Source organism: Strix aluco, chromosome 3, assembly GCF_031877795.1.
Source record: "Strix aluco isolate bStrAlu1 chromosome 3, bStrAlu1.hap1, whole genome shotgun sequence".
NCBI lineage: Eukaryota > Metazoa > Chordata > Aves > Strigiformes > Strigidae > Strix > Strix aluco.
This window is the reverse complement of record NC_133933.1, coordinates 93,446,692-93,471,864: the sequence shown is the minus strand read 5'-3', so window position 1 is coordinate 93,471,864 and position 25,173 is coordinate 93,446,692. Positions and strand designations below refer to the sequence as shown.

The following is a 25,173-nucleotide window of genomic DNA, read 5'->3' as shown; positions in this document are numbered from 1 at the left end:
AATACCAGGCTGGCAATCTGAATGGGGACTCTTTTGTTCACTGTTTTCCACTATTTCAGCATGATTTTCCATCAGGTTCTTCTCTTTTCTCAGTTTAACAAATCTTGCTTGAAAATCTTGAAAAGTAAGACAAAGCAAGAACAGACAGGCAAGCAAGACAGGACAAGAATTCTTATTATCCAATTTCTTTTTATCATTTAAACGACAAAAGCAAGTAGAAAGGACATTAGTTAGAGGTAGGTCTTTAACCTGTCAAATATGAAAGACAGTATCTTGAATCATAATTTGCACATTTCAGTTTAAAGCTGAAGAACAAAGAGTTCAAACGTGCTTGGAATAACAAGTTGTGTTATTTTAAAATGTACTTTATACTTCTCAGCCAAGTGAACGGAAATAGTCTATGCTGTTTACCATAAATCTACAAAACCAAGTGAAAACAGGCTATTAGTTTAAATCTCTACCTATTTCCTGGCACTTCTGTAACAAGATGCCTTGGAAAAAACAATCAGACAACAAATAAATGTAAAGCATATATTTAGTCTTCTAGGCATCTCTCTTTGTCTTTCAAGAAAGCATGATATAGATACCAATGTAACTCAAAATGAAAACCTCAAACTGGAAACAATTTATCGGCTTGGTGCTTTACTCGAGCTAATTAGCCTGACTCTTAATATAACAATATCTCTATACAGCGCCACCCAAACACATCAACTCATACATATGGAGCATGTATTTCTACTGCAGTGTTGCACTGTGGGTGGAGGTAAGATTTGTACATTTACATAAGTTTGATTAATGATGACAAAACACTTTAAAAATAATAATTCCATTAGCTGACAGCCTGCTAATAAAGTCCTATCTGCAAACAACACGGAGATTCAAGGCTAGAAGAATACACAAGGATCTCCACAAAATTTCAAAGCATGCCAACATTATGCTTCTCAAATTAAATTCAGCTTATTTCCATATTTGTTACCATCACAGCAATATTATTATTTTTTTTCGCAGGACAATTATTTTACAAAAAGCTATAAATCTTCTCAGTCATCCTGTGCAGTAACTTATATTGCAATGCTGCTGTGCCGTCATCCATTATTAATACATCTGAGCAACATACTGTACAACATACACCTGCTGAAGAATATTAGATCTGGCAAAATTGTATTTGACAAAGTACTCGGAAGCATGCAAGATAGAGACACACAGAGGAAAAAAGGAGCAGTTCTAGAAGCCTATCCACGCTGAATTCCTTAGAGTCACCTGACCTGTCATTTTAAAACACTGCAAGTATATCTACATGAACTAAAATCATAGCATAGTTTGTAGTGTGTACATACACGTCTAAATCCCCCTTTATGTGTGGGATTCATTATTCTCCGTTATAGCCACATAAAAATTGTCTACTTTTGCAACTGTAGAGGAAAACTCAGTTTATACTGCAAATGGCTCTCTTTTGACTCTAAGTTAATTGCCCTACAACTAGACTGCAGTTAGAATGGCATTCATCATAGTATAGATCGCTTCTGTGCTACACAGCTCCTAATCTGTCACAGTTAATACAACTGCTACCATTTGCAAGTGTCCAGTGTGATAAATATAGTCTTTTCCTCATGGGATGATACAACCAGGAGGTCTGCTTCATGCCACAGAGATATCCTCTTCTTGCCAAGACAGAACCTAGAAAACCCTTCAGTAAAAATGTAAAGGCCTCTCTGTTTGGTAGTATTAAAGTACTATGTGGGATATGGCTTACTGCATATGTCCCACAAGTGTGGAATTCTACGCAGAGTGGTGACAGAGGTGTAGATGAAATAAAACTAATAATCAGGCTGGCAAAAATGGTGCTTGGGTAAGAATTCAGTGCACAGATCTAACATATTTGCCCCAAGTTCTTGTATGCTTAGTTTTATTATGTCCAACTGCCAAGACATCTTGAACCCCTGATTCAGAAAGCATTACACATGGCTTACTTCCAACTCCCTCCAAAAAATCCAGTCCCTCATCTCTACAGAGAGATCTGGACAGGCTGGAGCGATGGGCTAAGGCCAACTGTATGAGCTTCAATAAGACCAAATGCCAGGTGCTGCACTTGGGCCACAACAATCCCCAGCAGCGCTACAGGCTTGGGGAGGAGTGGCTGGAGAGCTGCCAGTCAGAGAGGGACCTGGGGCTGTTGACTGACAGCCAGCTGAACATGAGCCAGCAGTGTGCCCAGGTGGCCAAGAAGGCCAATGGCATCCTGGCTTGTATCAGAAATAGTGTGGCCAGCAGGGACAGGGAAGTGATCTTACCCCTGTACTCGGCACTGGTGAGGCTGCACCTCAGTTACTGTGTTCAGTTTTGGGCCCCTCACTACAAAAAGGACATTGAAGTACTCGAGCGTGTCCAGAGAAGGGCAACGAAGCTGGTGAAGGGTCTGGAGCACATGTCGTATGAGGAGCGGCTGAGGGAACTGGGGTTGTTTAGTCTGGAGAAGAGGAGGCTGAGGGGAGACCTCATCGCCCTCTACAGCTACCTGAAAGGAGGCTGCATAGAGCTGGGGATGAGTCTCTTTAACCAAGTAACAAGTGATAGGACAAGAATGAATGGCCTCAAGCTGTGCCAGGGAAGGTTTAGACTGGATATTAGGAAGCATTTCTTTACAGAACGGGTTGTTAGGTGTGTGAATGGGCTGCCCAGGGCAGTGGTGGAGTCCCCATCCCTGGAGGTGTTTAAGAGTCAGGTTGACTTAGCGCTGAGGGATATGGTGTAGTTGGGAACTGTCAATGTTAGGTTAATGGTTGGACTAGGTGATCTTCAAGGTCTTTTCCAACCTAGAAGATTCTGTGATTCATCAAGAGTATGAATATGAACAGGCTAGCTTCCTTTGCAAGTAAATGGATTCCATACTGGCATAACTGGGTAGGCTCACCTTCTGAATGTTTTCCTTTTAAAGGAGAAGCTTTTTTTTTTTTTTTTTTACGAGAGACCTTAAAAAGTTTACCAGATCTCTCTTTTTATGTCAATAAACTGCAGGTCAAGCATGTTTCAGTTCTAATAGCTTTACCTCTAGTTAAACTACACAGCCGATAAGATATTCTTAATTTAAAAAAATAGAAGTGGTAGAATTGGTTTGGATGGGAACAACCTGATATAATCACATTATTTCTTCTGATTCTGCTTTGTATTGTACTTAACTCATACAAGCACTGTTCTCTAAAACTTGTAAACAATCTGACTTTTAAGTACCTATTCCAGTGTTTTTTGGTTTAAGTAGCATGAGAAGCAAAGTGCTTTATGGGTTGCCTCAAGCATCTCAGAAAAAACATGGAAGAATGCTGAGCTTATAAAGTCACCTGAAAATTTTCTCTGATATTATGTAGAAAACTGAGGTCATACTAACTGCTTAATTCACACACTTTGTCCAGCAAGAACAGTCTGTCCTTCCATTTTCTGAAAAGCTGTAAGTAAATCATAGTATCTCATAACTACTTGATAGGAAGTCTCTCATATCCATCTGAGTTTTCCAGCAACATCTTAAAAGGCCAGAGACAGATAAGCACTTCAGACAACTCCTATTAGGGTTATGCCTAATGGCATAACTGCTGCCTAAGATTTGACTCCCAACTATGACAACACTGACAGGATAGAGCTATGCTTAAAATCAGAGACTACTGGCAGTATCTTCACCCTGTAATATGAAAAACTGATTTCTGGAACTTTCCGTAAAGCTCCAGTTGTAAGTTATACAAATCATGAAAGTAAGAAGTCACCAATTCCTACAAGAACAAGAAGTAATCACCCTGTGGAAACTAACTACTTGTAGGCTTTACTATCCAATAAGAAAACAATGGAGAAATGGAAAACTAGAGGTGGAAAGCTCGCAAGCAATAATATATTTTCAACCAGAACTATGTGACCAAATCAATACTGAACTAGCAATCATGTCATCACAGCCCTTTTGCCCTTGAGCCATGGTTCTTGGCAAAGGAAATGTTGAGAATGCTGACAGACATACATCTTTGAATCAGCTGCTGTTGAGAAGTTTTTCTGTGCTTCCCCAACCTATTAAAAATGTTGCAAATAGCATAAGATTATCCATATTGGTCTTTTTCCTCTCCAGTTTTGAAAACAGAAATCTATAAGAAGTCAGTATAAAGGAAGAGGTCGGTTACAAAACACACCTACAAATACTTCAGCAGAATTCATTAAGTTACATCTTCTATTTATCTTACTATTGATAATGCGTTTACTCTTAAAAGTTTTAATAACTTGAAAGCTACAGAAAAAACAGCTTGAATACGTTCCTTAAAAAAAAAATACAATTACATTTGAGTTTTTTATTTTACAAACTTGTATTGTAATGTTTTAAAGCACTTGAGTGGCATCAACTCAACCTGAAACCAGGCCTACACGAAGTATGAGAAAGAACTAGCCTGACCCCCTGTGGCCAAAAAATTGAAAAACTAAATTATTTACCACCATCATCCAAATCTTCCTCAGATATCCACCACGGCACTGAATCCTTTTTCTTCGTTTTTTTCCTGGGCTGTCCCAATGTTTCAAGAATGCTGGATTTTTTGTTTGAATTTCCAAGTGAATCATCTGAAAGAGACTGAGTCGATTGCATACAAGATTAAAGACAGCTTTTACATTTTCGTATTTTTTAACTGTCTTTCAGCCACTCAGTTCCGAACTTTTGAGTTCGGATGCCTCTCTTTACTCCCCACTGTCTGTCTTTTTTGTATATGCATGACAAAGTTGAGTAAGAAACAATAACTATATTCATGTGGTATAACACTGTGTATTATAGCCCCAGTGCCAAAATTTGGATATGTTAAAAGTTAACTGCTTAGTAAAGTATATGTTCAAATGAACAGCATAATCAGCATTTTTTCAATTAGTTACAACATATAAGAAACAAAATTCTGACTACATCCATGAAGATAATGAAGCAGAGCAGAAACAGTTCTGCCTTGGCCTTACATTATTAATATTTGAAAAAAAAAAGTTTCACAAGCAACATTCTAGCTGCCAGCAAATCAGATTTCAGAAATTAATTTTATACTGTATTGATGGAAATTAATAGACATGCCAGAGCCATTCCTACACAACTTTGTGTTTTAAGCTTTCATATGTGTTAGCCATCCATGTCGAATTTTACTGACAACTTAAATCAATGGAAAAAAAAGTCTGAGTATGAACAGCCTATGAATTTAAGTTACTGAAGAGTAACAAAAAGGAAAAGACCTACAGACAACAACACCTTTTTGATGTGATGCAGCTTTTTTTCAAAAAAACCAACCTGAATCTCCACTCTTTTCCTTTAATAAAGCTCTTTGTGGCTTACTGCAGCTACAATCAGCTGTCCAGACACTGAACAAGGAAATATATTCATTAAGCTAGCGCACTGCCACCTTACACGCTATGTAATCTTTGTGCTTAAACTTTGTAAACATGGGGTTAAGGGGAGTAGCATACTTTTTATTTTTATCTAACTTTTTAGCCATAATTGTTGAAACCTGTTGTCCTAACGTGTCTTAAAGAACACAGTGAATAGTTAGCAAAATTCATAAACTGTAAGAAACATTCACATATGAAATGCATCATAGAGGAAAATTTCAAAAGCTTCACTTTTGTAATAGTCACAAGTAAGAAAATGTGATAGTATAAACAGAACAGAAGAGGCAACAGGACTGTGGGTACTTATAATATGTAAAACACAAGAGGATGTTTTATTAAAACAAGCCTCTGCTGTCCACTGCCTGATTCCTGCTGCATAAAAGCACCACCATGAAAACCCACCTTTACTATATATCTAACGCCTCAATTCATATGGGCCTAACAAGAACAACCCTAAATCAAATGCCAATTATCCAAAACTACCATTTAAGAAAAAAAAAACGTAAGAAAATAATATTCTTATATCTCTGCCTGTCAATAAAATCTCAGAAAGAAAATTTAAGTGCTCTGAGCCTTGCACTTTAATAAAACACAATTTTAATGAATTATGAAAATGCTAGACAACAGGATGTACCGCAATTTCTTTAAGTTGGCTCAGTGACATAGAGCAAAACATCTTTACATTCTTAATAAATGTCCTATAAATAACAACTTCCTTACACTAGTCACAAGTACTAGTGCCATTGTCCCCAAAGGTCGGACTGCCTCCTGCTACCTAGAAGTACTGACAGGTGCTTGATGCAAGCTCTGTTACTGCTTGCTGCTTCTTTTATGACTAACAGTATCCTCTACCCTGCAAGTAGAACTTCAGTGATGCTCATACTCCTTAGAGTACTGTAACTAAAGAAACTGAAACTCCCACAGGTGGTTCTCAAGTTCTGGAAACTTTCTATGTCCAGCCATCTTGTCAACTACAGACAGTAAAGTTGCAGCAGCTGGGAAAGAAATGCTGACACAAAAACACTAGTGCATTTTTCCCAACTTGTCTCAACAGTGAAACTTAGAGATTTTTTTCCTCCCTTTGAAAATAAATAAATAAATAAGCAAATAAATAAATAAACAAACTAACTTTTTGGACCAGTAATCACTTTTCGGTGCCAGTAAGTGGCACTGATTTCTTCTTTCCTCTCCTCTATAAAACAGCCTTCAGCTTTTCAGAAACAGACACACACACACAAAAAATTAAAATAAAGAAAACAGAAGTGACAGTTGTTTAATCTCAACTTCAGTAAATGCCAAGAGTCAGCTTTAAGAACCGGGACAACAACATGGCACATAATCAGCTTACCACCTCCTATGCACATGAAGGAACATAATAAAGTAGATAGGTAATACAGGATTGGATCTAAAACACTCAGACTTAAATGACTAGTTGTCCTAATTATTTCACGAAACAAGTCTTTTTCAATAGAACAAGTCTACTCCAAATTATATTTTTAGTATAAAATAATATTTTAATATATTTGATCTTTTAATAAAAATTAAAAATGTTTTTCAAACATAATTTAATGTGTAGTGTTAATCTTCCAGGTACTATTCTACAGATTTTCTAATAAAGGTGGCACAGCCTTTCCTTTTGAAAGTCTTCCTTCTCAGCTGTTCATGAATATCAAGCAGAACAAAAGTCAACCTAGAAGACTAGAAGCAGACAATGGCTTTTTCATAACTTTGCTTTGCTTGAAGTGTCATCAAAAAAAGCAATTAACTGAAGCACTGTGTATTACAAAGAGCTTCTCATGTTGCATGTCCCAAGTGAACTTCACAGCCAACACTCTGAAAACCTAGGAGCTATACCAATATGACAGATGATGCTTAACGGAAATTAAAGTGACAATAGGGGAAGCGCACTAAAGGAAGATTCTGGTAGTGGGGAGTGGAAGGATCACAAGCACACAGACAGTGGAGGAGGAGGAAAAGAATCATGGATGATAACAGGCCATTCTGGCAAGGGGTTGGTAATAAGCGTGATCAGCCTGAGGACTAATTAAAAGACCTATCCTACATGCAGTAATTGTTATTATACATTTGTGTTTCCTTCTGTAAAACAATAAAAGCCTAGAAAATCCTCTTCACTCTTCCAACTGTATAGTCTTTCTTATATATTTTAATCTCAAACATACATGTAACAACCCTCCTAAACAAAGGTAGCTTCACTATGAGTTATTTAAAAGGGGAAAAGCATCCTGCTCCCTTTCTTCTCCGAAAGATTTGCTTAAACAACATTAAGTGTTCCTCAAACTACTAAGACACAGTTTTTGCTATTTCCTCCCCCCCCCGCCTTTATACTGTCAACACAAACATCACCTACATGGTGATTTCAAACAACGGAGCACACCAGTTTCTCATCTTTCTAATGTTAAAAGGCTGCACACTTTTTATAAAAAACAAAAGCAAAGAGAGGGACATAACAGAAGATGCATGCGTATAAAGTAACAGAGTAGATAATGCCATTGTTATTTGGATCTATATCTAGCTGGCAAAACATAAACCAATGCATATTTTAATGACTGGACTTGCAGTATGTGTGTTTAAGAAAGCTTAAACACTTTACAAACAGTTTTAGTTTGAAACAATAAAATACAATTAAGACATGAGTTGTTAAAAGTTACTTTCTCTGGAACATGCCAAATCCCACTTGGAATAATTCAATACATCTATTTTGATTTTTTTCTAACTTCAGCATTCTCAGTGCGGGTAATAGTTGAAGAGCAAGAAGAGCATGTCGAATGAGGAACAAAATACTAGAAGCAATCATATGCAGAGTTTTGACAGACGCGCAAAATAAATAAAAGAACAAACCTCCTTTCTCTTCCCCAGAGCAACTCCCTTCATAACAATAAGAACTTTTGACAGAAATGCAGATCCTAATTTTCTATTTTTACTAACTCATAATTTCAGTGAATTCAAGAATGTTAACTCAATTACATCATCAAATTAAAGGCCAAAATCTACCTTTAAGTTATTTGTGAATCTTAATTTTCAGATGGCATTTTGGTTTTCTATTCTCTCAGTTTAGTATTGCTCAGTGAAGTTACATTTATTCCGTATCTGTAAAAACATCTCACAAGCTGCATGGTCAAGGCAGAGTTACAGACGTACCTGGGAAAGCTAAAATCTTCTTGAAAAAGACGCCTCTGGTTACAACAGTCTTTACTACACAGTACAAAGTGTAATTTTTACAGAATCTAGCACCTACATTTTTCACAAGTAATGAAATTGTAGCACAGCCTCTACACCAAAAAAAACTTTAAACATACATTACATATAACAGAGACCCCAAGAATATTCTCTGCCATCATTAGCTACACTTATATACAGTAACAGAATCTAGTAAAGGCCTTACATATGCGGTACTTACACCTTAGGGTTACCACACTGTGTGTCTGATAGACCAGTGGGCAAATTCTTAAATTACAGGTCTATATGCAGTGAAAAAAACATACCAAGTTAGGGCATTTTGACCACGTGCAATAATTGTTAGCTTAAGTCATAACCCACAGTCTTGCAGGATTTTGCCTGTACTCAAAATCAACAAGCACCACAAGGAATAAAAGGAATTAAATTAAAATTTTCTAATCACTACAACATACTTCTTTTTATTAGGATTAATACAAGAATTTTTAAATAGAATTCAGTGAAATTAGGTACTGCACAGAAAAATAAGTAAATTCTTAGAAGTAGTTTATGCCTACATACAGGAGAAGCTTTTTATTGCATTTTCAGTTACATATCAATTTGAAGCTTCTGCAACTAAATAACAGAATTAAATTGAAACAAAAATAAAGAAATAAGGGTTCTTTCTGAAGACACAACCTAGCAGTGACAAAGTATTTATTTAATCACAAAACTGTTCTCTTGATTTCAATACAGCAAAATAGCATGAATTAAGTTTAGCAATGAAGTTAAGACCTTGCAAAGACCCACACATGAGACAGCTATGTGAATTAGGTGATAAAAGCACAGCTGTATCTTCCATTTCATATTCTTTCATGCTCAATTTTCCCCCTGTAGTTTAATAAAGAAAAAGGGATGTGACCTTGCTCTGAAACATACCTCTTTCAGAAACTCTTCAAACTGCTCATCTAATTCTTCTTTTGAAAATCGATGAGCCATAATGTGCAACTGGATGTTACCTTCCAAACAACTGAGTTTAAAAACTAAGATTTAAAATAAAGTTAATTAAAAGCATTCTGAAATTACAGGTAGCGTAGTGATTTGCTGCTTTCATAGAGAGCTATAAGCAAAATAAAAAAAAAAAAATCTCAAGAGAGATGCCAAATCTCATTCCTCCCACCCCAAATCTAAATTATTTACTGAATAAGATAATCAATACAAACATGCCTGGATTACCCAAATTCCTTATAATCAAAATACTAATTTCCAAAGCAACAGTTTCAGCATTTAAACTCTGAGTGATAAATAAAATATGATTCTCTTCATCTTCTTTATATTTTTCTTCAAAAGGCAGACCTCTTAGCTACCCATAATTAAGCATTTTGTCAATAATCAAACAAGAATCCACTGCAGTAATACTTCCCATCCATTTTAAGGGCTTTTAATTCCTTTCTATGTCTCTTCTCCAAAACTGGAGACATCTGGCATTATAAGTTTTGTTTCATGGTCTCTGCTGTGCTTAGGACTCAGTAAAGAATAAATACATGAAAGTCTTCTAAGACTAGAGGATGACATTTGGTTTGATCTGCCCTGACACAGAAAGCCAATGGCACTTGTCCCCCTCCCATTCCCAAAAGTCTGTGTTGGCTTCTCAGGTATAAAATGTTCCCCACTGCTCAAAACATATGGCTACCTTCAAAAACTGCATATGTATAGCACCATTAAACTACCCTCGGATCTTCCAGGCTGAGAAGTGCTATGTAAACATAAAAGGGCTAAATATTTGCAGAAATGTTTTTACCATTAAATAAAACTTCTCCCAATATGGAGCCTTCTCAGTACACAGGACTGTTACCTACCTAGTAAATTGATTTTGACAGGCGAGTTGTGACAACTGCTTCCTGCTTTCGCTCCTTATTCATTGACAGACCACCCGACACTTTGGCTTTCACAGTTAAAAAAAAAAAAAAAAGTTATAGCAGACTGCCCAGACTCTGAATTGAATAAAATATCCTTATGTAAGCACTTGGACAGTATCTCTGAAAACATGGTAAGAAGATTAAGAATGTTACCTCTCACATAACCAAGTATTATTTTACACTTTTACATCAAAGATGCTAAACATTAGATGCTTTAGTAGTTTACTAGCTGTGCCAACTACTTCAGCAAGTGAAAAATACTTAATTCCAGCCTTGCCAGAAAAACAAACTGATTCTTCTGACATTCTCTCTACTTCTGTCTACCCTATAATTACAGGTTTTATAAAAACAATATAAAACTTTATTTTTCAAAAGGACATAGAAGATTACAGACAAACATTACCCTTAGCAAATATACTTTACAGCCATACCTTTAGAATTGCAGGTTCACAAATGACTTCGTACATAAAACAAAGAAGTCACTTCCTGGGATATACGCTATAACACAGTGCTGAAAGCAGAAGTTTTGGGAAGGTATTGCTAAACCATAGGGATGAAGGAAAGCTTAAACAGCCTAACACATTTCACGTGACCTTTTAATCATCCCAACACTAGGACCAGCCGTGACCTGATCCTCCTCCTCCAGCTTCCCCTAAAGCACATGCAGAGCTGGCCCACGGCGGCGGCCGGGCAGCAGCTCTGGGGCCGGCGGGCCGTGCTCCTCCCAGCCCCAGCTGAAACTCTGCGGCTCTCCTCCGGCCCCGGCCTCTCCCACCCTGGGCCTAGCGAGTGCTGGCGAAAGGGTGCGACAGCCCCCGGCAGCGCGGGGACTCCGAGCTAGGCGGGATGAGGGAGAAGCGCAGCTCCCGATGGGGCAGCGCCAGGCTGAGCCGGCGGGCAGGGCTGAGCTCCGCCGCCCGAGGGGCGCTCCAGAGAGCGGAGGGGGACAGGAGAGGACACGGCTCAGAGCCGAGCGCTGCCCCCAGGGCGGGCGGCCCGCCAGCTGCCCGGCGCCGGGAGCGTACCTGGGCCGCGTCGGGCCCCTCCCGGCCAGGTCGTCTCTCTCGCCGGCGGTGCAGTTGCCTGGGAAACCCTCCCGGCCACCGTACCGCCCGCCAAAAGAGACCGCGGGGTGGCGTGTCACGTGACCCCGCCAAACCCGCCGGCTTTCCTCTCCCCCGCCCCGCCGCCGCCGCGCGTGGGAGGCACGTGACGGGAGAGCGCGGTCCCCAGCAGCCATTACTACCGTTGCAAGGCCGCCTCGCCGCGGCCCCGCCCGGCCCGCGCGGCTGGAGGCGGAAGTCGCCGCGCGGTGACGTGAGGCGGCGGCGGCGCGCGCGCGCGCGGAGCAGCGCCGCCTGCTGGGCGGCAGGAGGGCAGCGCCGGTGGGGACCGGCGCGGGGCACAGAGAGGGGCCGGGCAGCGCCGCCGCCGCTCGCCGCTTCCACCATGAGAGGTCACGCCAGGATAACGCAGCAGCCCCCGGCCGCTGCCCGCCGAGCCGGCGAGGCCTGCCCGCGCACCTGCCTCCGGCGAGCGGGGGCTGCGAGCGAGAGGGGGCTTGGCGGCGGGAGGCCGGTGCCGGCCCCGGGGGCTGCTCCGTCCCCGCCGCAGGGACGGCCTCGGGGCCCTCTGGCCATCCACCCCCGGGCTGCCGGCGGCGGGAGCCGAGATACGGGACGTGGCTTTGCTCCCCCCGCCCTCGGCTGCCGGTTCCTCTGAGCTTGCTGCTCAAGTTGTTTCAGTTTTCTGCGCTCTAGGAGCTGCGCAGGAGCCTGCTGATAAAGCGGGGGAATTAAACCGAGATTCAGTTTATTTCTTCATTCGGTGGCGATGCCAGGCCGGTGCAGAGGACGACCGCCTTTGTTCCCGCTCACAAAGCGCGTGGGGCTAACGCTGTTGCCACCTGCAGCCAAGATCTCTTCCTCAAGTTTCGAAGGGATGCACTTCTCCTGAAGTCGTTCAGCTGATCTTTTGGAAAAGCAAGATGGAAAGAGTTAAAAGTGTGTTGCTTTCCCTAATGCAAAGGTTAAAACTAAACCATCCCTTCTTGCTCTTACACACAAATTCCCTTCTAAAGCTTTTCTAATGTTTCAGCCTTAGATGTCGGCTGCTGTGCTTTTAATATATTTTAGCACATCTCTGGAAATGTTTAAAATATGCAGAGAAATTAATGACCCCTGTTTCCCTGGCCACTGTCTCTCAAATAACCGCAGAACAATTGCAGTCTGTGCTTGCATGTGCTCTCCAGCTAGGGTCTGTCAGTTGTGTTTGTTGTGAGAGTCACGTTGCTTTAGGAATTTTCACGCCAGCATTTAGTAAATGGCAAAATAAAACAAGCTCACTTAAGAATACAAATGAACATTGTTCACACACACACGTTTTGATTGTCTGCTGAGCAGACTTGGAATGAAAAGATTTTGAAAGGAAGTTTTCTTCGGCGAGTGTTGGATACTCATCGCAAGTGAGAAACTAGTTAAAATCCCATTACTGTCTCTCATTTCCTGTTAGCTTGAGAGGTAAAGACTGTGCTTCCAATATGGCCTTTATGTATCCCAGATTTTTTTATGCAAGTATAAAAAATTATAGTTTAAATTCAAAGAAGCAAAGAAGTATGGGCTCTGTATTTTCCACCCCAGTCTATAGGAATTATTTCGCTAAAGGTGCTGCAGCACTTCTTTAAATCAGGCCTTTTGTCTGCAGATGGGATATTATATTTCCATTTGCAAAATATCGGTCATTTATTTTGTCTTTGTGTGCAACTTCTGCTGCTGTCTATGGGAAATGTGGAAGCTGATCAAGGACAGGATGCCCACATAAACTAATATACTAGAACAATTTGTTAAGCGTGACAGCCTACTGCTGGTGAAAACATCAGTTTCCAGCGTTTGTTCTTTTCTCTTGTCTTATGAAAAAGCATGGAGTGAGGCATGAGCATTTAAAGAGAAATATGGAAGTTAATTAAGGGATGTCAGTCTGATGCTGCATGCCTTGATCCTGCTCAGATTTAAGCCAATGCAAATTTTGCTGTTAACTTCAAAGTGATAGCCGTGACATCATTCGTTGATCATAAGAGTTACTTCATATATAATCAAATAATCACATCAAGGGCTCAGTCCTGCAAGCTGCTAAAAAACTGTTGCACATTGAAGCCTTTCTGTTTGCAGAAATATGTTCAAAGAGGCCTGTACAAAGTGTAGAAAAATGTGCAGAGGGATCAATGCTCTTGGAAACCTCAGTGCCCATATGGGAAGGGAAAAAAACCAAACCACTCTTGATGACTGTGGTGGAGAGGAGGCATTGCCTGGTGTTGAAATGTCATCCAGTGCATTCAAATAACATGCACAATAGCCACTTAAAAGATTTTCATTTCCTTCTAATGCCAACCAGTTGGAGCAGTTTTCTCAAGAGCTCTTAACAGTGGAGCTTAAAAAACAGAGAGCAGGACTAGCAATGAATTTCAGCCAGGAATGTGGCAATTTGGGCAGCAATGCTAATAAAGCAGAAGGGTGGTCACAAATTCTGAAATGGATCCTGCTGGACAGAGCCCCAAATCATAACGTAAAATTCTGGCTCTGCTGACATGGTTGGGAAGCCTTTGTTGACTTCTGTGGAACCAGATTTTGCCTCTGTAGTCACTGGCTTCTCATTTGAATGTGTGGCATATATACACTTAACGGAATTTTTTTTCTCCAGATTGCTAAAATATAAGGCTTTACGTATTAGTATAATAATTTCAAGCAATTAATGGTAAAATTAAAAGGGATAAAATATCCGTACTTATGTTTTTGCACGTCTAATTTCAGATTGGTATCATACATAAATGTCAATGGGGAAAAAGACATCAAATAAAAAAGAAACAAAACGTCTGCCACGTCCACTTTGGCTGAGGCATTGCATTAGATAGTATTTCAGTACTGAACTTGCAAATATGTGAAATATGAGATTATGATAATAAATATTTAGCCATATTCTTGGTTATGTTTTTTTAAAGGTTAACAGTTTCATACTGAATGAAAAGCAAACAAACAGTGGTGAATTAAGAAGTTAAAACTGCATTCTCTGTGCATGCCCACTGCAATAATACTTCCTTACATGACTATGCAATAAAACCCCTTTCCCGTATATGCATCAGGAAAAAGAAAAGCCTTCCATAAAAGTACAAGTTGCACAGAAAATGGAAAAATTATGTGGAACTGTATTTTGTGCAAGAGAAAACAGTAGTCTGGCATTGTTAAATTGGGATTAGTTACAAAGTAGCTCACCTAACTATAATTTAAATTTAAAAAATTATTTTTATTACTTTTTTTTCACTGCAGGTCTTATTTTGTTCTGCCACTGATTAACCATAGTCCTCAGATCCCAAGGGCCAGATTTATGGTCAGTGACATTATGGTAGCTACCCTGAATTCAGCTTAACATCTCACCTGCCGCCTCTTTTCCATCATGCAGTTTCTCCACAGTCTGAGAAATACTGCATCATGTTTCAAATTGTTCCAGAGCTTAGACCACTCACTAGTCTTATTTCTTCTTCATGTGTGTGTCCCTTGAACTGAGCTGCAGGTTTAGAAGCTGGACTGTCACACTGCTGGTCATTTCCCGGTTTCTGGAAGCTAGCAGACATGCACCGTTTTTCAGACTTTTTCAAAACGGATCCTCCCTTTAGGCTCATTTGTGTAAATGCTTAGTTGCCTTAATGCTGTGCCCTGTGCTGCCAGCTTTTTGGTTCCTCTGGAAGAAGGGGAGCGCAAAGTTGATGTAATTACTGGCTGCAGGAGTAAACCCTTCCCCATCATAGGGAAAACTATGCTACTGCCAGCAAATGTAAACAGTTAAAGGTTCCTTCAAGAGGGTGAATGTTTGCAGTCAGTAATAATAGCTGCTTCTCACTCTCTCAACTTAAAAGAAGTGCATCTGCCAACATTTAACACTGCTTTTTCTACCATTTCCCAATTCTCTATAAACTTGTTGGGAAACATTGCTCTACTGTGTAGTCCAGCCAGTGGAGCAGAATCCCTCCTGTTGAGAGCTTTTGCTTTTGAGAAATCCTGGGAAAATTATTGTGCAAAGATAGATACAAAGATGTCTGCAGTGACCAACAATACTACGTTTGAAATAGCCTAATGATCCTGCCCTATGCCTACTGCAAGTCCTCTTTTGTCAGTGAAAATTCTCGGTACTTGGGACTAGGCAAAACACCTATGACTCATACTCTCCATGGGGACTGGCAAAAGAACTTGGGTCACTTTCACCCCAAAGTAATTTGAACTGCAAACCCTCATCTGTCATGAATATTCTCTTTCGTATACAGAAAGTTTTGTAATAAATTTTTCTCTTTGCACAAAGACACACCACATATCTTCAATTCAGAAAAAAATAAGGTAAATATTTTCATTAAAAATTCTAAGTGGCTTAAGAAAGATTAAACTCAGAAAACTCAGCAAAGAAAAATTAATGTTCTGATTTATTCAAATTTTTCAAATCTGTAAAATCCCTTGTTAATCCTCACAACATATCTGCTTAACACTGGCAAGAATATTAGCTTTGCATTTCAGATTTTCACTTAGTTATTTTTAGTTCTTCTGAAGCCTGGGAAATAAGAAATATAACCGCTTTGAACAGTCTGAAAGAGCCAACTCTAGCAGGGCCTCTGAATCTGATTAGATAAAACAACAAAGAGGTTCTGTTAGGGCAGAGGCAGGAAGAACTAAGGTGGGTGGCAATATCTGTCATAACTCAGGGGAAATGTAGCCTCAAAGCACTCAAAAGTGGGTGAAAAAATAACATAAGCAATAGACAACTTTCCCACATCTTAGGTCACTCTCCAAATGCAGTTTGAAGAATTTTCTCTGGCCTCAACTTTTTTTTTTTTTTATTTTTAAAGTACAATAAACAGCATATGCATGTGTGTTTATCTTAAAAAGCTAATTTAGGGGAACATAATTTCTCTGCAGATAAGTATCCAAAAAAGCGCAGTATGGCAAGTGCAATTTCATTTGTTGGTACAGAAACAGCATAAGATCTTAAGTGATGGTTTGCAATTTTCAGCATTTTTCTCTGTAAGGTAGCTTTAGGATTGTCACAGGAGATTTCTCCCTAAAAAACATCTAGTCATAACATCACATTTTATGCTACTGGCCAAAAAAGGATCAAACTGTTGTGTTTAGTACAACTGGGAGGTCTTCAGGTTTTTTGGGGGTTTATTTAAAAACGATCTGTTATTGGAGTGGTGGGAACCTGGAACACCCACTTGGCCAAGGATCATACTTCCCTGCTTTCAGTGCAGGATTCTTATTAGGATTCTTATTTTGGGTTGGAGTCTCTGCTGAAGAGGTAGAAAGAAAGATTTGTGCACCTTCTCAGGAAAATCAGTCAGAATATTCTCAAACTGCCATGCATCCACAATGTTGAGATTTGTCTCTGTTAAAGTCCGGGAGCATTATCTGTTTGAAGCCCACCGCTCAGTGTGCCCCACACCAGTGATGGCTGCATCTGAGGAACGTGGTGTTTGTTCCTCGTATGGAGGCATATGACAGCAGTCCCTCCAGCCTGTTCTTTACCTGTGTGTAACTGGTGGCATTTCTCTGGTAACTAGGTCTGTCTTCCCGAGGAAAGACATGGGGCATAGCGTCAGGTGCATACATGTATGATAGCTAATGCCAATCCGATACCAGTTTGCCTTGCTCCAGTGGTTCAGCCCCCCCCACCGGGCTGGGAGTGTTCGGCACGCCTGCATGGCTCTTTGCACTGAAGTGGGGTGGTTGGAGCTGTAAGCGCCAGAGTTCAAGCTTGATGTGCAGGGTCTACTCAACTCTTTGTGGCTTCTGGCAAAAGGTTTGTTGTCATTATGCTGCTGAGGTAATAATTTCATTAAGCAGCTAGTTACTGGACAAGATTGTCTTCTGGTTTGAAAGGTCATTACTTTGTTAATGGATCACTTGCTTTGCTGTACACTAGCTTACATTTTTAGAAAGAAAATTTGGAATGATCATTAATTTATTTGCCAGGAGTTTGATTTGACTTTTTAACCAGTAATGTATTCCACAGTTTTCCTGACTTCATGTCTGCTATGAACAGTATTCCTGTGAACCAAGTGGCTTGTCAGTGGTTATTTCTATTCCATTTTCAGCAGACTAAAGATAGTTATAGTCAGCATTTGGACAGGAGAGCTGAAGTGTGAAATTTATCCCAATTACCTTTTTCCTGAAGCTTTTTTTCTCATTATAATTTTATCCTAAGCTAATCTGCTCCACACTTTTTATTTGCTTTGAAATCATGCTGTGAGGTTCAGTCTGACATTCCTGCACATGGAACTGAGCATCAGGTCTTAAAAGCTGAGGGTACAAAATCAGTTGCTTGCCAGGAATTCATGCCTTTACAAGTTCTGTTCCACTGGCTGATCCATGGACTGCCCAGGTGAATGCATAGGAAGACCTTTTCCTCCAGTGAATGGAAAAAAAGGTAAATGAGTGCATATACCCTTTTTTGTCTTTGGCCAGTGAAGGAATAAACCCCTCAGAACTCAAGTCCACACATAGTAACAAAAACTCTGGGATGTGTTAATCAGTATTGATGGGGAGGGGGACAGGGTGACTATTTCAAGTCTGTTCTCTGTGCGAAGCAAGTTCACGTGTTTGTCGATTTAATGTAGCTGTCTCGCTCGACATCCTCTTGCTTGTGGAGACGCAGGGCCTGGTCCCATGCTGTTTGTACAGATGCTGTTAGTACAGAGCTGGGGAATGGAGAAGTCATAGAAATCTGAGGGCTCCTTCCCTACTGCCACATCCCCAGCACTGTTTGGGGCCATTTTGGCTGGGTGCAGATCCCTCATCTACAACACATTTATAACTTGCTGCCTTTGTTGCCCTGTGCTGGTGGCACTTGAAAAGGAGGTTTCGTTCTCCACTAGCAAAGCAACCTTTCTGGAGTCAGCATGTGTCCTCCTTTGTGGTTTATTTTTTCATACTTGGAAATAAAGATAATCAAAACCGATGTTCTGTGTACAGAAAACAAAAGCCAGCCACATAGGTACTATGCAAAGGAAAACCTCACCACTCTGAAACTCTCAAATGCAGACATGCTTTTTTTTTTTGTAAACAGTGCTTTAGGTAGGGATATGACCTGTCATTACTTAGAGATTTCCAGCAGCTGAACATTTGGTGTCTGTCTGCCACCCACCTAGTACCAAAAATGCCACCAAGAGATCAGCTTCTCAAAGGACGAAAATAGTCCTTAAAGCTTAGCCTCGAAGGACTATGACACCTGCTTTCCTGTGTCTTCTCTTTCTCTCCATATCTAACCCACTAATCGCCTATTAGCTCCTAAGGTACCAGAAATAGACACCAGCAGTCCCAAGGTTCAGACAGTGTATACTAAGACTTGTGAAAACTGCCTTTTGCAGGCATTTGTCTGGAAAATAATACCTAGTTTAAGGATTTAAAACCTAGTGAGGTTCTTTGTTGTTTCAGGCTTCTGGGAAGTGGTCATTTTCTTAATGTGATAAGAAACTGAAACGTTTTCAAAGACAAGACACTTAGACGTGTGGCCTGCATGGATTAGTAAAACTGGAAGCTGCTGTTACATGAATCCCTTAATTATGACAAACCTTCCCTGCTGAGCTTCTATATTTGCTTAATAGAATATTAAGCTACATTTTTTTCATGTATACTAAAGGTATTTAGGTGTTACTGTTTTCTTGCAGTGTAATAATATTTGATTTGATTTAATTTAAGTTTGTATAAGCTTGGGCTTTTTGTTAATTTCCTCCACTCTGAGGGATAAAATAGCCCGGTGTAAAAGCCTTTTAAGATTCAACAATATTGTTCAAGCATGGCATCTGCAACTAATAATAAAGGCTATGCAACTTTGAATGAAAAAAAATGTCTAATTATCATGGCAATGGGAAGATGGTTGACTCATCTTCGGCAGTTTGGATTACATGTGTGGGATTGTGTTTTGGATGGAGCACTCCAGAATAGCAACACTCCATCAAAAACACAGTTATGCACCTGTACTCCAAATGGCTGAATAAGGCAAAACACATGTCATCTGAACACTGTGAATCAAATTAAAGAAAGAAAAGAAAAGAAAAGAAAGCTGGAAGAGAAATAAAGACAAGTACCGTAATATTGGTGTGTGTGAAGACTTGTTTCTCTAAAGCTCCCTGAGTGATTTATTTATCACTAAACCTCTGTTCGCAAGCCATGTTTGATTTTGCTTGATGCTGATATAGACACTGCAACCGGATCTTATGGAAAGGGTTGCCAGCAACTGTTTGATCCTGATAAATTACAATAACAGGCACAATTTACAATGAGAAGGTATTGCTGCTTCTGGCCCTAATGTGTGATGAGGTTTAAAACATGATGGGCCAAAATTCTCCTTACCTGGTAGCCCCCTCAGACCACTTACTGAAGAGCATAAGAGAGCCATTGAACAGAAGAAAATTACGTTCACAGCAAAAGCCAGGCCCAATTTTATATCAAAGGTGAGCATGTGTGTGTGTGTATCTGCCTGCATTTGGAGTGAAAGAGATGTTGTGGGGAAAAGAGGTACAAGAACAGTGTATAATCCACATGTTTGGAACTTGTGTGTCAACTGAGCATCCCAGTCCCCCAGTTCCTTCTGCATGTGCACACACACACACACACCAAACCCGCCTGCCCCCCCCGCAACATTTATGTCTGCAATGCATATGTGTTGTGAATATTGAAGTATTTGCTTTGGAAAGTTAGTTGATGACTGGCTGCTTATTTGATCTTCACACTGTCGAGTTCAAAATGTAATAAGTGATAAAAAACACCCAATAGTTGGACATGGACAGAGGTGCAAATTCAGAAGGAGATGTAAAGTGATATGAATTAGACCCCCCTGCGCATTTTCTTTGCAGTAGCATTCCCAGGCACCTGCCCCTGATTTCAGAAATGTATACAAGTCACAGTCCACACCCAGGAGAGTAAAGCCAGATTTCTTGAGATATTTCATTGCCTAGAAGCTTTTGAGAATCTTCTCTGATGTTTTTTTGCCTTTGTGGGGGACTTTGAATCTAATCAGATTAACATACATGTTCTTATTGATGTGCCAAGAGTTAGCTGTCCTGGAGGCCAAGGTTACTAATCTAAAAAAGTTATATATTAAAGAATGAAGTGAAGTGAAAGGGATGCTGCAGGAAAAAGACGAACAAGAAAAAAGCATCAACTATGTGTTTAGAAACCGGTGCATTCTCTGAGCAGCTCATATTTCTGGTTCCTCCTGTAAGGAAGCATACAAGGGCAGAAGAGACAATTTCACACACTTTTGTCAGTGAAATTTTGAGAGAGGCTTCAGAAAGTCTCTAGGAGTAGTGGTGACATTCAGTGGCTCTGGCGGATTGTTTACTAGACTTCTGAAGGACTGTAATGCACCTCTCCTAACACTGGATTCCTGCCTTCGGGAAGTGTTCAATGAACCAAGACTGTACCGTAGCTCTTGCCTGACCTCATCTTCTATTAGTCGTCTCATCCAGCTGCTGTCAGGCTCACATGGGACCTGTCCAAGAGGATCAGGAAAAGTTTTCCTCTCTTCACAGCATCATTCTCCCTCACCCCAACATGTATATACACTTGTACATGAACAGCAGTTCTCCTGTGTCCACAAACCTAATTTGTCTCTGTCCTCTGCCTTCTGTAGCCTTTGACAAATAAGCTCTGCCATTCCTTTTCTTCTCCCCCCTCGTTTCCCATTTAAACACATAAATATATTCTACTAACCATTCCTCTTCTCCTTTGAAGAAATGTATGTATACATGTACCTACCACCCCCGCTCCCTGCCTCTGCTCCACCAGCTTTTATATAGTATCAGTATTTCCCATGCCATCTGTTGGAGAGAAGCAGGCAGAGCTGCTGCACATATTTAAAAAAATTAGTGTATGTGTGTAAACACACATATGTGCGTGCACATGGCCTTGTGTAGAGCCCCATCTCAAGGAGTGAATGGTTGCCTGGCTCATGGAGAATGAACCAGGAGAGGTGAGCACAGACTTGTACCTCTATAGCATGGAGCATAGGCTGGGTGTAAAGCCTTAGAGAAGGACCGAGTATGAAATATAAGTCTTGAATGCAAAGGGGACAGGGTTTGAGGACAAAAGAGATGTGTTTCTGTAATTCTAAATATAGACAAATGTTTAAGGTCAGTATCTGTTATGGTCTCGGTGTGAAGGGGCAAACTACCTGAGAAAAAGAAGCTAAGAATCATTGCTTGAGAGGTGCCCGTTTGTATTAACTATTCTGCAGGAAACTTGGGTGCCAAAAATAAGATTGGATAATTCCAGGCCAGGTTCCAAGATTATACACCTACCAAGGAGGCATATATTAGAAATCGGAATTAGACATGAGAAGTCAGTCATAGGAGAAAAAAGAGTTGAAGTAAAAATATTCTGAAAAAGGGATTGGCCTGAAATTATATTAATGGTTGCAAAAAGTGGCCTGAATATTCAAAATGAGGGCACTCCATGGGAAATGCCTTAAATTAATCTGTTTTTTCTGAGCATGGCTGCTAAAATTGCCAAAAATTAGCAGAATTTAAGGGTCTTTATTCTCAGTTGGTCCCATAGTGGAAGAAGAAGTGTAACTGTCATTTCCCTACACTTCTGGGGAGTGTAAGTGACATATCCACATCTCGCTGGGTTCCTGGAGTATACCAGGGTGAAGGTGACTACACATCATGTAGTCTGATCTCCTGTCTGTTGGAAGTATTGCGGTACTGGGACCGGTAACTTGTTTGGCTGTGACCTGCCCTCTAGGAAAGCAGCCATAAAGATATCGCTTTCCCTAGTAACTGGTTCTGGTCAGTAATTATGATTACTCCTTTTGTTAAAAACCCATCTAGTTCATCACTTAAATGTGTTTGGCTTGAGCCTTCCACTTGTGAGACCATCCTCTGCTAGATTAAAGAGCACTTGGAGCGCACTCTATTTAATCTCTGTGAAAGTACTAATACATTGAAACCAAATCACTTCTTAATATTCTTCTCAACCAGCTGTGACTTGGGCAAGTAGACTTCTTCATACAACTGCATGAAGCTACTCGTTTCATTTTAAATCAGCCTCTATGATAATATAACATTGGGATGTGCAAGTCACTGGAGTTTACCCTTCCACCTGCTTGCGCAGGCTCCAACCAGCAAATGCAAACGATGAGAAAGCTAACGACCAGAGACAGTAGAGCTGGCCACATGCAGTCCCCCCGTATGTCAGCTTTGCTTCAGCTGAGCCAATATTGCCACAGGGGGTGTCATAGGTTTTAAGAGAGGTTTCCACGTGTCCCTTCTGCTTCCTTGAGGCAGCAAACTACTTCACATAGTTCAAATTTCACTGTGAGCTGTGTTTACCAAGTTGTCAGAGATAAGCCTGGCTCTGGAGGCAAATGTTAACATGGGGAACAGAAATGCCAGCAGTGAGCACATATGGCACTGTTTGTACTCTTAAGTTTGAAAGAACTAAACAAGTTAACAAATACAGATGTTTAAAATCAGTAAGAGTGTTTAATGAAAACAAACAAAATACTGTAGTCTATAAAGCAAAACCTGTTTTTCTTTTGCTCCTTTTGACCAGCTGGGATTAGTGTTTTTCTGAGCCTATACCCTTCTTTGACATATGGGACGTTTTTGAGGGACATTAGTCCCAGCAGATGCTGGGTGGTGCTTGGGTGGATGCCTCTGATTTCTAGTTAGTTAATAAATCAGCTTTTACAACCATGTGTATCCTATGATTTAACACATGCGTAACAATAATACTGGATTAGGAAGAACAAACTGTTTCACTGCAAAGGATATTTTATTTCTTAGTAATATTGCATACAATATGAGCTTTTCTGTAACATAAACAAAGGATTCATGCTATTTTTTCATTTAGCTGGTGCCCTTCATCCCCATGGGTCAAATTGTACTCGGAATTGCATTAGTACAAATGCAGAGTACCTCCGCTGAGCTCAGTAAAACTCTTTCCATTCACTTCAAAGGGTGCTGCTTCAAACCTCATGCAGCCTGCTTTCCACAGGCATCAGCAGCCACTTCCTGCCTAGTAAACTGCTTAAGTGACGTTCCCTCAATTAAAAAGACTCATGTAATGCTGTACCTAATCAGAAGGTTAAATAGTGTCATGTTGTTTTCCTACAAAAATCTTTTCCTATGTGTCCTGCTCTTGTTTTAGCAAGGAAAACTTTCTTTTTAATCTTCAAGCTCCCACTGCAGATATGTGCTAAGCTACTAGCACACATGACATCATCCTTGGCTTCAGCCTTTGGAAGTGAAATAGTATTTAAAAATATGAAATTCTGGTAGCAATGTCACACCCGAAGTTGAAGTTTAAAACAAAACTGACAGTAGAATCAACTGCCAGGAAACGGACTATTTTTTAAATTAGACATCTATCATGTCAGCTTTGGGTTAATCTCTCGAGCCGCCTCAAGGATGGATGAGGTAATATTTGCACATGTTGTGGATAAGATAGAATGAAAATGGATTTTCTTTTTTTTTTGTTTTTTTTTTTGGGGGGGGGGGGGGCTAATGTGCTACAAAGATTATCAGCTTGATGGTTGGAATCAGTACGAGCTGTGATTGAGGGGTTATGTGTGAAGCAGCAGATTAGAATGGTTTTAATATGTTGCTTGATGGTCTCTGAAAGTTCCAGGCTATGTACAGTGTTGTGAATAGGGGCACTTGCAGAAGGTAGGAAGATAAGTGATAAGTGGAGGGTTGACATAATTCTGGAAAAAACTATCAGAGCCAACACATTTAGTGGATAAGTTTAAGGGCTTGGTCTTGTTGCTTTAGTTCTGGGTGCCAGGGATTGAGGCTTAACAGAGAGTCAGGTCTTGGTGACAGAGCTAGCTAAAAGATGGCTGGACGAAAGTTATAATACATAAAAGAAAATGAAACATTGAATCATAACCTGTTACAATAGCAACCTCTTTTTCTATTACAGAAACTATCTGAGAATTTGTTTTTGTCTGTTTTAATAGTATTTAAAACACATATGAATTACAGCTGGGGAAGGGACTCTATTAAATTCCTGTTTTCTGTGCTTTTTGTGAAAGCTTTTTTTAGCCTTTGTCTATGTTACTCTCTTAAGCATATTCCTGGCAAAAGCCAACATTTGCTCAGTGTTTGCACCAAACTGCCTGTGAAAGGTTGACATGTGCAGAAACTCTCAGAGGCATGGCTTAGAAAGTGTGGTTCTCAACTGTCTTCAGTCTATCTTGTTCTCCTTTTTCAGTGGCCTCAGTGGTCTGCATAATCTTGGCAGTTCTGGAGACCCCATTAAGTTAAATCAGTCCTTTCCAAGAACCTGCCCAGGGGTCAATGCTGCAGCCTTGTCCGTAGTGAACAGCTATGAATTGCTGGTCCTGTGATCTGTTTCTCCACACCATTGGAGCTGCTTTGCACCTCCTAGAAGTGTGCAGGAGCAGAGTCAGAAGAGGACTACAGGGTAAGGCTCAACCCACCCACAGGCAGTGAAATTATTTTTGTTGCTTGCACCTTTTGTGCAACACTGAGGACTGAAGGACATACAAGGGGCAGGGAGAAAAAATGTGATTTCCTCAGGAACGTGAGGGCCAGGAAAACAAGTGAGATGTTGCATTGGTCTTTGAATCAGAGAAGAGGTCTGTCCCAGAGCCATCTCCGTTCCTCTTGAGAGATATGCAGACAAGAGGCAGGTTT

At 40.4% G+C, this 25,173-nt stretch overlaps 1 protein-coding gene across 14 annotated transcripts in view; it reads right to left on the bottom strand.

Moving 5' to 3' along the window:
• The window catches only part of CEP162 (centrosomal protein 162), a 50,706-nt gene extending 38,963 nt beyond the window's left edge, over positions 1–11,743 (bottom strand). For 3 of the 14 annotated variants that reach the window (XM_074819631.1, XM_074819637.1, XM_074819636.1), the window contains exons 1-6: positions 11,501–11,703; positions 10,907–10,986; positions 10,416–10,501; positions 9,496–9,599; positions 4,459–4,594; positions 6–116 (exon numbers count right to left, since the gene is read on the bottom strand). In XM_074819631.1, the coding sequence (XP_074675732.1) occupies positions 6–116; positions 4,459–4,594; positions 9,496–9,555 (307 nt within the window). In that variant the 5' untranslated portion in view covers positions 9,556–9,599; positions 10,416–10,501; positions 10,907–10,986; positions 11,501–11,703. Of the gene's footprint in view, positions 1–5; positions 117–3,997; positions 4,032–4,458; positions 4,595–6,511; positions 6,593–8,394; positions 8,511–9,495; positions 9,600–10,415; positions 10,502–10,906; positions 10,987–11,500 lie in introns of those variants that run through there. The other 11 variants (XM_074819638.1, XM_074819634.1, XM_074819639.1 and 8 more) reach the window with 11 other exon arrangements.
• Between the last annotated feature and the right edge of the window lie 13,430 nt (positions 11,744–25,173).